The sequence below is a fragment of the Salvelinus alpinus genome, chromosome 16 (assembly GCF_045679555.1).
Source record: "Salvelinus alpinus chromosome 16, SLU_Salpinus.1, whole genome shotgun sequence".
NCBI lineage: Eukaryota > Metazoa > Chordata > Actinopteri > Salmoniformes > Salmonidae > Salvelinus > Salvelinus alpinus.
Genome location: NC_092101.1, coordinates 7,882,689 through 7,897,055, shown reverse-complemented (window position 1 = coordinate 7,897,055; position 14,367 = coordinate 7,882,689). Strand labels below are relative to the sequence as shown.

Sequence of the window (14,367 nt, the reverse complement as noted above, 5' to 3'; positions counted from 1 at the left end):
TGTTTCTGTGAACCGTGTCAGCCATGTTTCTGGTTGTGGTTAGGGCTGTTGCGGTGACCGCATTACCACCACACTGGCAGTCATGAGTCACGACCGCAGTCAAATTCCAGGTGACCGTTGAGTCATGGTAATCTCCTCTTATGCACTCTGGACATGTGTTGGTAGTACCCAACTCTCTAAACGACCATCAGGTCACTAATGGCCTGGCACTCAGGGCTCTTTTGCCCCACTAACCACTCTGACATCAATGCAAATGCAATCTAACAATCACATCAAACACTTATCGTCAAAACAGTATCATGCTTTTAAAACTCACCTCCCTGTGATGATCAATTAGAAGAAAGAAGTTCAACGACAGGTTGAAACTGAGTGGAAAACATGGACGTTGTGGATGTTGTTTCAAAGCCAAACATAACGAAATGGACAGTGCTTTCTAAGGTGACGATTCATTCAGGACACCCCTGTGCACATTAGCGCTTATGCATAGCATAGGCCTATATATGAGCCCATACCCCCCGCCCCCCACCCCCCCCCAAATAAACAACAACCCTGAATTAAAATAATGATTGTGCCGTTATACAATACATAGCCTACCAGCATATTACAGAAGGCAGATAAACATGAAAAAACTGATTTAAGATGTCTTTGGTGCATACTTGGTCTAGCCTAAATTAAACAAATTCAGAGTTAACCTAGGATATAGTGAGTTTGTATTTTATTTTGAATAGCCTAGTAATAGGGCATTTAAAAAAATATATATATTTTCACAATTAATAGACTGACATTACCTCACCACCGGGCGTTTCCATCTCCTCCTCTCTCTCCTTCGTTCCTTTCACCAGCGCACAGAGAGAGGGGCTGTCAACAGATGTTTCGTTGTGAAAACACAACTACTATCGATGTTCCCGAACAGATTTCACTTGGTTTCTCAAATGAAGCACAGGGTAGCTGCAGGTACAGGGTTGCAGAGCCAATGGCACACAGAGTTTGGGCAAAATAACAGGGATGCCTTCCCGACGTGGGTTGAACAAGTGGGAAAGTGGCTTCCGTTCCGATTGGATGATATGTGTTTTTCCTCTTGCCCCCTGTTCCTGCCCATTTGATAATGGGCCATTTTAAATCGAAACACATGCTACATATTAGTAAAGACCAGATTCAATTGAGAATAGTCTGACGGGTGATATAATGATCACTTGATGAGAGCTGGAGAGAACAGCGTGTGCATCCTAAGACAAGGAGCAGAGCGCAAGCCTTTTTTGCGACTTTCTCAAGTCATCAATAGCCTATAGTCGCGTCATTCAGCCCGTATATCTTTTAGAAATCTAAGGCATTCTAAGGTTTGTATCATTCACAACAAACGTTGCCAAATAAGTTAAGTCTAGCATATAGGACCTGTTTCAAATGACCACTTTTACGCTCAACGTAGCCACTTCATATGCGCTCTGGAATGGGGAAAAATATCCTTTCTATTTTATTCAATTATAATCTTCTTACTATAAAATCTGATAGCCTAATATAAAATAATGGCATATAAGCATATGTTGTCTGCTAAATGAACAAGCTTACAGCCTATGGCATGGCGCATAGCCATATAACATACAGTAGGCCAACTCATATTCTGTTCTGAAATACATTTTCATCATATACGGTTTCTTTAAACCTGCCTAAAATAAATAATGGATTTATCGTGATAGTGTACATTCAATTGATTTATTAGACTTAAAAAAAAAAAGAAAAGATGTACATGTTCCAAATGCTTGTATTTGTGGAGGCATGGAGATGCTAAATGTGTTTTTATGTTCATTAACGGTAAATTACCGTGAGACCGGCACTCTTTTGTATGACAATAACAGGCTGACAAAATGTCATGACTGCCACAGCTCTAGTTGCGGTCTCACTCAGGTGCCAGAACAACGTTCAGGTCGCATGGTGCCAATCACACCGTGGCATTACATCGCCGGGGGAAACCGTCACTGTCGATCACTTTCTCACACACTACAACTGTCAGGCCATGCTTTGCCAGTCAGACGTGTGGAAATGTGTGCAGCAAGAAAGCAACCTTTAGACTCTGGTGTCTCACTCTGTAGTACTGCATCTCTCTCTTTCTCTTTCTTTCTCTATCGCTCTCTCTTTTTCTTTCTTTCGTTCTTTCTTTCTAATGAACAAGCCTCAGTCACTCATGTCCCAATCTCCCCCATCCCTCCGTCCCCAGAGCTTTGCAGAAGAAGGAGCAGCTGCGCCGGCTGAAGCTGGAGGAGGTCAAGGTGCTGGCGGAAGAGGGCATCGAGCTGGATGCCGTGGCCTACCAGCGGCAGGTGGAGGAGCGCGAGGCCCAGCGGCGGCAGGAGAGGGAGGAGAGGATGGCCCGCGAGGCCCTGGAGACCCTGGAGGCCATGGATAGAGAGGACCGGGAGAGGCAGGAAGCCCTTGCCGCCCAGGCCGCAGGAGGTGAGTGTGTAGGGCGAAGTAGGTTGAGGTCGCTGATCTTGGATCAGTTTAGCATTTTCGCCGCGAATGGTTAAGGTTTCGGATTGGGGGAGGGGGAAGCTGATCCTTGATACGGGGAAGTTCACCCCCCAGAGCCAGGAGGTGAGGGTGGTGGAGGTATCACAAGGCACAAGTTGGCTACAGCGTTGGGGTCAGTTTCCATTTCAATTTGGTTAATTCGGGGAGATTAACTGACATTGCAGTTCCAAATCACACGGTGCCTGATCAAATAAGTATCCGAATAAATGCCTATCAGAACCAATACACGGTACAGAAATTAGATAACACCTTTTTTCAACTTTTGCATTGGAAGAAGCAATGGCACGTTGGATTGAGGTTCCACGTTTCCCGCGGTAGTAATCCCTTTCTTTTATTTATCTTGCCGAGTAGGCCTACAAGACCCCCAGGTAGACCCGCGGCACTTGACGGCGAATGGAGAGAAGAAGAAGAAGAAGAAGAAAAAGAAGAAGAAGAAGCAACCCGCCCTGCCGTCAGACCCCATGAACTCTTTCCAAGCAGCTTTTGAGAAGTTTGCCACCTTTGAAATCCCGCAGCCCCCAAAGCAGCCCGAAGGCAGCAATGACACAGACCTACCAGCAGAGGGCAAGCTTGATGTGAACGGTATGCAGCAGGTAAGGACTGGTGGAATGCTGTAGGGTGAAGTTGCCCCTATACCCCACTAATGGTTAAGGTTAAGATTGGTGGATGGAAGGCTGATTCTAGATCTGTACCTATGGGGAAACTTCACCCCTGGACCATGGAACAACCATAACACTGGCATCAAGCTTTGAATCGCACAAATTGTCATGCTGTGTTTTGAGGCTTCCTTTGAACATTTTACGTGTATATTTTAATCATGTAGTAGACACTTTTATGCAGAGCAATTTATAATTCGGCCAGTCATCTATCATGTTAATTGACCAATCAGTCTGAACATCTGCACTCCTGGGGTCCAATGATTAGCGTGGAATGTTTTTAAACATTGCAGATAGAAATCTGTTGTATTAGAATGGTCACACCTTTCCAATAGTCTTGATAGATATGCATTGGATTAAATCAAACACAATACTCTATCTGCACTATCTGGGCTAACCCAGTGGCTTATGAAAAGGCATGACTTTAAACTAGCTGACACTCAACCCCATTAGGTCCAGATTTGTCAGGTTAACGTAATAGATTAATTGATTATTAACCTCTCTGGTATCACTGGGACGCTAGCGTCCCACCTCGACAACAGCCAGTGAAATTGCAGGGCACCAAATTCAAACAACATAAATCCCATAATTAAAATCCCTCAAACATACAAGTATTATACACCATTTTAAAGATAAACTTCTTGTTAATCCAACCACAGTGTCAGATTTCAAAAACGCTTTACGGCGAAAGCACACCATGCGATTATGTTAGGACAGCGCCCAGCCACAAAACACCATACAGACATTTTCCAGCCAAGGAGAGGACTCACAAAAGTCAGAAATAGCGATTAAATGAATCACTGACCTTTGATGATCTTCATCTGGTGGCACTCCCAGGACTCCATGTTACACAATAAATGTTTGTTTTGTTCGATAATGTCCCTCTATGTCCAAAAACCTCCGTTTTGTTGGTGCGTTTAGTTCAGTAATCCAAAGGCACAAAGCGCGCTCTCAACATCCAGACGAAAAGTTAAAAAAAGTACAATAAAAGTTTGTAGAAACATGTCAAACGATGTTTAAAATCAATCCTCAGGTTGTTTTTGTCATAAATAATCAATAATATTTCAACCGGACAAAAGCTTCATCAATAGAAAAGGAGAAACAAGAAAGGCGCACTCCCGATCACGCGCTGGACTCATGTCTGGAAATGTCCATTGTCCACTCATTGAAAGTGCTGTATCTCCCTCATTTTTCAGAGTAAAAGCCTAAAGACTGGCCACATGTAAAATAAGCCATAGAGATAGTGAACTGGGTCCTAAGTCTTTGTATGGTGGATAGGCTTTCAATGGAAAAACAGCCTTTCAAAATAATAGTACTTCCTGGATGGATTTTCCTCTGGTTTTTGCCTGCCATATCAGTTCTGTTATACTCACAGACATTATTTTAACAGTTTTGGAAACCTTAGAGTGTTTTCTATCCAAATCTACCAATTATATGCATATCCTAGCTTCTGGGCCTGAGTAGCAGGCAGTTTAATTTGGGCACGCTTTTCATCCAAAATTCCAAATGCTGCCCCCTACCCTAGTGAAGTTAATGTTGATTGTGGTTTGAGGTAAGTCTGATTTAGAAAAATCCAACAGGCTCAGTGTGGATATCAGGGTGTTGATTCAAGTGGTTTATTCAAACCCAGGACCTTGCCCATTAACCTGTTGGTGACCTTTGTTGTATGACCTTTGCCCCCCCCCCCCTCCCCCCTCAGTTGTCGTATTACTCCAAGCAGCTGAAGATGAGGATGGAGGTGAAAAAGAGTCGCCGGCACCCCCTCAGCAAACCTCCCATGCGATCCCCACTCTCCATCGTCAAGCAGGAGACATCTAGTGACGAAGGTGGGTTCTGCGTGACGTCGTCGTAGCACAGTCTTTATACTCAGTACAATATCAGTTTAATACTGTGGCTTTGTCATGATAGCCTGTTCCCAGGTCTGTTTGTGCTGTATACAGCCAACTGCTAGGGTTGTTATATTTGGCAAGACGACACGATAGGATCTGGGACCAGGTTTATTATCATGACGCTAAAAACATGTAAATGGTAGGGGGGAAAAACGAAACAAAGTTGGTCAGTCAGGGTCTTCGGGATAATGTACTGTTTCGGCCCTGCTACACTACAGCCAGCAGGCGTCCGGCATTGCCATCAGCAATTGAGGGAATGCTTCCTTTGAAATCAATCGAAGTTGCTGTATTGTCCGTGTTGCGTCCAAGCTCAAGAATTGCAGAGGTTCAATTATTGATGGCTGACACGCACGTTTCATTCTATCTCGTGAATTGAAATAATGAGGAATAAAGTTGATTTTGATCGGTTTCTGGAGGAGACAGAACGTCACATTGACACAATGCTGATGACGACACAACGTGACATAGTGTAGTGTAGCTGAAGTCTAAGACTCCTGTCTTTCCCTTCTTCCCCCACGCCCTCTCTCCCCTATTCTTTTCTTTCCTGACTGACACATATTGATCCTGGGATCATGACTCCGAATTAACTGCTTTCAAAGTGACTTTGAGCTGCCTGGCGATAGACGGGGAGAGAGAGGCAGAGGGAGAGAGAGGCAGAGAGAGAGAGAGAGGCGCAGGCGAAGGGATTGTATTCTCCTCTCTGGTCAGGTCTAAACACAGTATTGCGGATTGCTTTGGGCCTTGTGTTACATGCATTGCAGGCCGGATAGAGCATATATCCTTGCATGCGTGCTTGTTCTGTGTTCATCCAGACCCACTGATCTGACTTGTCTTTTTTCTCCTTTCTACCTAAGCAGAACTTTTCTCCCCCTGGCCACTGGATGGCGACGTGAAGAAGGCAGGCCACCTGTGGCAGAACCGCAAGCCCAACTTCCTGGCCGAGAAGGCTTTCAACGCGGCCGTGGCCACCCTGGAACCCTACTGTGCTGTATGCACTCTGTTCTGTCCGTACACACAGGTAGGGCACATAACATAGACTAAAAGAGAACAATGTATATGCTGTAATGTATCGCAATGGCACAAACAATGTCAACATCGCAATCAAGGAAACAGTTGTCATTGACTATGTCAAAGAAAGTTAACCATTTGCTGTCATTTTGATTGAAAGTTTAGTAAAGAAACATTTGTTGACGCACACCCCAAAATATATGTAGGGGTGCATACTAATGGAGGTCAACTGTATACAAGAAAAGAAGGTGGCACACTCTAAATATCATCCCAGCAATTTCATGGGTACACCGATTCAATGTTTTGGCACGGAGTGCCTTCTTCAGGGTTGCAAACAGAGCGAAAATGATGGTGCCTTCATGTGGAAACTTAAATAAAATACAAATTGCACAATGAACCTTTGGGCACCACGATGTTCAAATAAACATGTTATTTTTGCATTTAAGGTTCCATTTTGGATTTATTCTTCTTTTTCAACAGTGTACGGTGTCTCCATCTCTCTTTCAAGATCTGAACTCCACCCGGTAAACCCAACAATATTCTAACGTCCTTCCCTGTTTCATTCAACTCCAGAAGGACTCCTCATACCCGACCGACAGTCCCGGTGCCCCCAACCATCACAACGTGTCCCGCTGCGGCAGCCGCACCCATCCGCTGGTCCCCGAGATGTGCTTCAGCGCCGGGGCAGGCAACACGGAGCCGCTGCCCTCCAACTCTCACACGGGAGACGACGGCACCAGCCCGCTGCTCTCCTGCTCCTCCTGCAGCCTGCAGGTCCACTCCAGTGAGTAGACAGATGGATTGACGGGCGGGCAGACAGACAGGAGGACAGTGCCAGACAGACAAACTCACACAGTGTTTATATCGATCCAGTCAAAATGCTGCTATCAGTCAAAACAATCACACTTTATTTTTCTCTAACGTCCAATACCAACCAGATAAAACACCATGTTTACATAAGTCAATTACCAGCCAGACAAAACTCTAATACATTCAAAACTTCAATACCAATCGGCCAAACTCTCACCAAGCCCACGCCAACAAAGCTGGTGTATATTCTGGTAAATCCATGCCAGTCAGTCCGTACCAACCAGTCAAAACCAGTCATTTATTACCATTACCAACCAGTCAACTCCCTCACAGTATACCAGGCAACCAGCCAGTCAATACCAGTCATTCAACTCCCCCACCATGTTTACTTAAGACTGTAATTACTGTGTCTGTTCTCACAAGTCTTGTATTTATTCAGCCAACTAATGGTCCGTAGTATTGCACGCCGTATTAATTTAAATTCCCGTTACATATTTGCACCCCCTCGGGCCCGAAAGCAAGGATTTTTCTCTCCGCGAGGATCAAAATGCCAATCAAATTGTTCTAGTTAATTTACTGCAACTCAGCCTGAACTGACTGGGATTGCTGTGCCAGTGTGCCCCCCCTAAAACTGCCCCCCTGCAGAAAAAGAGGTAAATAAAATAGTTTGGTGTCATTTTTTTTACTCGGCCAGTCTAAGCTGCGTAGCCAATTAGGCTTGCCTCTGTATGGTAAGGTGGCAGGGAGCGGTTAGCGTGCAACACACGGGGAGCGGTTAGCGTGCGCACACACAATGTTAGCCAGGTGACCCTACTCTGATTAGAGGACTTGGGAGAGGCGAAAAATCTCAAGCTCTCCTCTCCGGCCTGTCCCCCGTTGTCGTAGTACTATCAAAGATGGTGAATAAATTAAGATAGTTGAGTCAGGACTTAGCATTGGAATTTTTTTCAGTTCCTGTCTACTTAAGGGGGTGGCTCTCCCATAGACACCAATGCGATAGCAGCTGGGTCTGGTCTACTTAGTGCAATTGAACCAGAAAGAACCAGAAAAAAACTGACTGGTATGTCTCGCTTCTTCTTCCATCTCTGGTACTATTTTTCTTCCTTGAGCCAGATGGCAGCTCTCAAAGTAGCCACCCTTTGCCTTGATGACAGCTTTGTGCACTCTTGGCATTTTCTCAACCAGCTTCACCTGGAATGCTTTTCCAACAGTCTTGAAGGAGTTCCCACATATGCTGAGCACTTGTTTCCTTCACTCTGCGGTCCAACTCGGGTGATTGTGGGGGCCAGGTCATCTGATGCAGCATTCCATTACTCTCCTTCTTGGGCAAATAGCCCTTACACAGCCTGGAGGTGTGTTGGCTCATTGTTCTGTTGAAAAACAAATGATTGTCCCACTAAGCGCAAACCAGATGGGATGGCGTATAGCTGCAGAATTCATGCCATGCTGGTTAAATGTGCCTTGAATTCTAAATAAATCACAGACATTGTCACCATCACACCTCCTCATCCATGCTTCACGGTGGGAACCACACGTGTGGGGATCAACCGTTCACCTACTCTGCCTCTCACAAAGACACGCCAGTTGGCACAAAATTTGGACTCATCAGACCAAAGAACAGATTTCTACCGGTCTAATGTCCATTGCTTGTGTTTCTTGGCCCAATCAAGTCTCTTCTTCTTATTGGTGTCCTTTAGTAGTGGTTTCTTTGCAGCAATTCAACCATGAAGTCCTGATTCACGCTGTCTCCTCTGAACAGTTGATGTTGAGATGTGTCTGTTACTTGAACTCTACGAAGCATTTATTTGGCCTGCAATTTCTGAGACTGGTAACTCTAATGAACTTATCCTCTGCAGAGATAACTCTGGGTCTTCCTTTCCTGTGGCGGTCCTCATGAGAGCCAGTTTCATCATAGCGCTTGATGGTTTATGCGACTGCATTTGAAGAAACTTTCAAAGTTCTTAATGTAATGATGGACTTTCATTTCTCTTTGCTTATTTGAGCTGTTCTTGCCATAATATGGACTTGGTCTTTTACCAAATAGGGTTTGTCACAACACAACTGATTTGCTCAGATGCATTAAGAAGGAAAGAAAATTCACAAAAATGCACACTTGTTAATTGAAATGCATTCCAGGTGACTACTTCCTGAAGCTGGTTGAGAGAATGCCAAGAGTGTGCAAAGCTGTCATCAAGGCAAAGGGTGACTACTTTGAAGAACCTCATATATAACATATATTTTGATTTGTTTAACACTTTCTTTGGTTTCTACATGATTCCATATGTGCTATTTCATAGTGTTGATGTCTTCACTATTATTCTACAATGTAGAAAAGAAAGACCCTTGAATGAGTAGGTGTGTCCACAGTTTTGACTGGTACTGTATAAATTCCGTGACTTCTGCGGAGGCCATATCACAGGAAATGCTGTACGGCCCCTGCAGATATCTGAATGACCATCCAGAGCCTTTAGGCGTGCTTTGATCCCCTCAACGGTAGTAGGCGCGAGCGCGTTGACGAGCAAAAAAACATGCTGTGTCGCGGTAGTTCTAAGCGCGTCGCTGCGCCGAATGGAAACAGACGTGGCAGCGAGAGCTGTCCCGATAATACCTTCCCTCACAGAAAGTGATGTCAGACTTATTAGTAGGCCCGTTGAGATTAGTAGGCCTATGTTAATTCATCCGTTCTTGATCTGTCCTCTTGATCTGTCTGTATGTCAGTAAGGCTGCTAGTGATGTGATAAGTCAGTTCACCAATGACAACAAGGCATGTTAAATGAATGGTGGTCTGGTAGTCAGACCTAACTTGATGAATGGAGATCTGCAATGAGCTCATATAGGCCGAATTCAGTTGGTTTATATTCCAAATAGCCTACAGGAAGCTAGACTACTGCATTGAATTATTCCCACATTTTCTCCCCAAACAAAGTTATTAAGAAGCCAGTTTACATTTTCGCTAGACTATCCACATAAAGACACCTATTAATTACAATAATCGTTACACCTAAAGTTAACAGAGACCTGTTTTAGTGTCATTGAGAACCACCTCAATTTGAGAACCACCTCAAATTCATTCAGGGTCAAGCACAAGCCTTCTGTGTTGGCTACATTGTTTGATATAAACAAAGTGGCGCAGCGGGCTAAGGTACTGCATCTCAGTGCTAGAGGCGTCACCACAGACCCTGGTTCGAGTTGAGGCTGTATCACAACCCGGCCGTGATTGGGAGTCCCATAGGGCGGCGCACAATTGGCCCAGCGTCGTCCGGGTTAGGGTTTTAGCCGGGGTAGGCCGTCATTGTATATAAGAATTTGTTCTTAACTGACTTGCCTAGTTAAATAAAGGTTAAATAAAATGTTTATATAAACATTAACATTATTAAATTATATATAAATAAGAATTTGTTCTTAACTGACTTGCCTAGTTAAATAAAATGTTTATATAAACAGCGCAATACACAAGGGGTGGAACAGTGGCAAAGGTACCCACAGGACAAACAGAATAATATTAGTCTGAGGAGAGATTAAATAGCATTAAATTGTGTATTGCCCTGTCATGGTGTATTTGTATAATTTATATAATATATATAATTTAAAACTCTAGGTTTCAGGAAATGGCAGTTACAGGTTTTCCTGAGGGGAAAGTTGACTGACACCCTCCGGACCTCCCCCTACCCAATTTTAGGCCTACATCAGCACCACCTTGTCAGAAATGCCTAGGGAGAGCCCTGATTTGTACATTTAAACCACAGGAGGTTGGTGGCACCTTAATTGGGAAGACGGGCTCTTGATAATAGCTGGAGCGAAATAGTGGAATGGTATCAAATACATCTAACGTGGTTGATACTATTCCATTTTCTCCATTCCAGCCATTATTATGAGCCGTCCTCCCCTCAGCAGCCTCCTGTGATTTAAACATTATTTCCAGTTAGCTACTGAAGAGCAGCCAATTACCAAGTACCCATAGCAGTCTATGGCGCACCATTTCTACTGAGGCAGTCTTCTGCCGGCAACATCATTATAAGGTTTTTAAAAAAGCAGTGGGTGTCTCACGTGCGCCGTCGTGTGTTCTGTGGGGGCCGGGGGTGCCGGCACGGCGCTGAAGTGGTACTCGTAAAAATTGTTCAGGTTGTCAGGTCTGATTTACAATTCACGTGCTGATTCTCCACCCACTGAAAATCAAATCTTCTTATTTGACATGTTGAACATGGGCAACTGTCTTTGTTGGCTTACTGCCATCTAATTACTCCAAATTGGACTATTCCCCAGCTTTGGTTAGAATGAGATAGTAATTACAGTATGTTCTTACCACACGCACGCATACACCTCCCCAGCAGCTGTCTGTCCGGATCTGGCCGGCCCTGCGCCGGGGCTGCGTTCGGTCCTCGCCAGCTGCTGAGGTCAGGAGAGGTCAGGAACGGACATCCTGTAGAGGCCAACTCACCCAGGCCTTCAACATCAAATCAAATCAAAGTTGATTTGTCATGTGCGCTGAATACAACAGGTGTAGACCTTACAGTGAAATGCTTACTTACAGGCTCTAACCAATGGTGCAAAAAAGGTATTAGGTGAACAATAGGTAGGTAAAGAAATAAAACAACAGTAAAAAGACAGGCTATATACAGTAGCGAGGCTATAAAAGTAGCGAGGCTACATACAGACACCGGGTAGTCAGGCGGGTTGAGGTAGTATGTACCACACACACACACCTTTATATCCTAGGTCCATCGAGCACCTACAGAAATCAAGAGGCGAGTAAGACAGGGCCTTGACTGGGTTAAAGCAGCCATCGGCGGGCCTATAGCACAACAATGAGCCGGCTTCGGGGCTGTGTCCCAAATGGCACCCTATTCCCTACACTGTAGTGCACTATGCAGGGAATAGGGTGTCATTAAGGATGCCACCTCTTTCTTTTTTATAAAAAAAAAAATAATATTTAATTCCATTCCATATACAAACTTATACATACAAACAACAACTTACAGACGCACACAAACAATGGCTACATCTCATCTGCCCAGACCTGCCTGCTCACACCCCCATCCTTAGTGCCTGCATTATTGTTTGACACTTAGCCTTAAATTGTATCGATTTGTTTTTCTAGACTCGCCCATGCTATTTCAATAATAAATCGTCAACCTCTTCCATTGTGTTAACGATGGTGGATTGATTGATTTCCACGTTTTCAGTGTATGTTTTTTTTCAAGATGAGTGACGAGAAGAGACTCATCCAGCCCATTGTGTATCTCACTACGCCCCCATATGCCATGTCTTGGAATACACAGCCTCTCTTTCTATTGACAACACTCCAGAAAGTTCTGTCTCTCTTTATTTACCAACAAACCCACTTTCCCCACCGCTTGATTTGTTTTTTCCCACGGAGATGCCGAGAGTTCAATTTTAAGGGGCATGCGGCATCTGTCAAAGTGCAACATCTGTCAAAGTGCAGCGCCACGAGATGGCAGAGAGCTTGTTATCGTGTGTGCGTGTGTGCGTGTGTGCGTGTGTGTGTGTGTGTGTGTTTTTCTGCTTGCTTAGTTGGGTTTTGACTATAGTTCAGCTTCGGCCTAGATGATTCTTCTCTGTTGTTTTCTAAGTTTCAGTGAATTGATAGTCATCTGTTTTATCATGGATGAGATCCCACTTAAAGGCATGCATTTAGTCCACATTTAAACACAATTGGTTCCTTAGTGAAGGACACACACACACTGCCCCCCAGCCCAAACACACACACACACACACACACACACTGCCCCCCAGCCCCCACACACACGCACGCACGCACGCGCACACACACACACACACACCAAGTGGGCCTCCTGGGTTCTTATTAGCACTAAAGCGGAGCTCCCACCCCAGACAGGAAGTTCATTATCCCATCCAGGAGAGAGGAGCACCGAGAGCTAGCGAGACACTGGACAGGCAGCAGCACCACCGGGGTTATTGAGAAGAAGAAATGAAGCGGGGAGGCATCCTGTCAAAAACAAACACGCTCTCTTCTCACCCCCCACTCTCGTCTTCTCTTCCTGGGTCATTGCTTGTAGCTGATCTAAATGCACGCGAGTTCAAATGCAAAAACAACAACCACAACAAAAAAATAACGTTTTTGCCGCCCAATAAGCGACTACTGCAGAACAGCCCGATGACATGTAGATGTGGGGATTTGTAAAAAGAGAGGAGGAGAAAGTTGTGCTTTGATTAACAGAACCCTTTTCTGAGCCCATGGCTCAGTAGGCTCAGTACCAATAAATGTGAATGGCAGGCCAGAAGATTCATTTAATGTTGACTTGTTTTTTTCTCTCTCTCTCCCTCTCTCTCTACCCCTCTTTCCCCAGGTTGTTATGGTGTTAGGCCGGACACGGTACACAACGAGGCCTGGAAGTGTTTGAGATGTACAACGCTCGCCTGGACAGCGGTGAGTCCTCAATCAAATCAACACAAAACCACATTAGGCCTTCGCTGGAAACAACTCCTTATGGACTCAAACCACTGGGCTTCTTAATTGACAATATCTATCCGTTTACCCAATTTGGAAACGTTTTTTATATGCAGGGATGTTGATACAACTGTCACTCTTAAACTGGGCCGACTTTCCCTCATCCAGTACTCCAGCACTGCACTGTACCCGAACAACACCCCTCACTTCCCCTCTGTGGCCACTGCCTACCCACATCCTAACGTTTTCGCTTTTATGTGTCCTCACAGGACTGCTGTCTGTGTAACTTACGGGGAGGCGCTCTGAAGATGACCACGGACAACCGGTCAGTGTCCCCTTCCCTAACTTCTGCGTGACACTGGCCCGTACCCTATGTTACTTGTTGTACGCTGTGCGTTGTGAACAGTTGGGGGCTCGCGTCAAATGTGTCCACTCCCCACAGACACGTCATGTCTCCTCTCTTCTCCTCCCTCCAGGTGGGTCCATGTGATCTGTGCCATCGCTGTGGCCGAGGCCCGCTTCGTCAACGCCATCGAGAGGGAGCCGGTGGACATCAGCGCCATCCCAGAGAACAGGAAGAGTCTGGTGAGTGGAGGGAGCCCAAGAGTCATGCTCAATTGGCACCAAATGGCCTGAAACAGGGAAGGGGACTAACTGAACTTGTCCAATGAGTGGCACTAACAGTGTGCCCTAAAGTACATGACTCTGGTCCGAGATGGCCGATGTGTAAAATGCACGGCATTTTCGTCAGATGCTTAAACTTGGTGATCTCCTTTGAATTGGGCGAGCCTTCTCAAAATTCGGCTGAGTAGTCTAGGATTATGCTCCTCCCAGCTCCTCAACTGCTGCGACTGCTCTGTCGCTACCAGGGCCCGTGTCCACAAAGCATCTTAGAGTAGGAGTGCTGATCTCGGATGAGTTTTGCCGTAAATTATATGGACGGATCCTAGATCAGCACTCCTTCTCTGAGATGCTTTGTGGATACTGGTCCTGGTCTCTCAACTCTTCTCTCACATACTACCTCGTGTCTCCCGCTCTCTTATCGTTG

The 14,367-nt window shown here is 45.2% G+C and overlaps 1 protein-coding gene across 3 annotated transcripts in view; it reads left to right on the top strand.

Moving 5' to 3' along the window:
* LOC139540711 (lysine-specific demethylase 4B-like) overlaps window positions 1–14,367 on the top strand; it is an 82,006-nt gene that overhangs the window by 50,962 nt on the left and 16,677 nt on the right. For 2 of the 3 annotated variants that reach the window (XM_071344606.1, XM_071344604.1), the window contains exons 10-17: window positions 2,213–2,448; window positions 2,878–3,119; window positions 4,882–5,008; window positions 5,926–6,089; window positions 6,653–6,863; window positions 13,219–13,298; window positions 13,589–13,644; window positions 13,796–13,904. In XM_071344606.1, the coding sequence (XP_071200707.1) occupies window positions 2,213–2,448; window positions 2,878–3,119; window positions 4,882–5,008; window positions 5,926–6,089; window positions 6,653–6,863; window positions 13,219–13,298; window positions 13,589–13,644; window positions 13,796–13,904 (1,225 nt within the window). The remainder of the gene's footprint in view (window positions 1–2,212; window positions 2,449–2,877; window positions 3,120–4,881; window positions 5,009–5,925; window positions 6,090–6,652; window positions 6,864–13,218; window positions 13,299–13,588; window positions 13,645–13,795; window positions 13,905–14,367) is intronic. The other variant, XM_071344605.1, reaches the window with a different exon arrangement.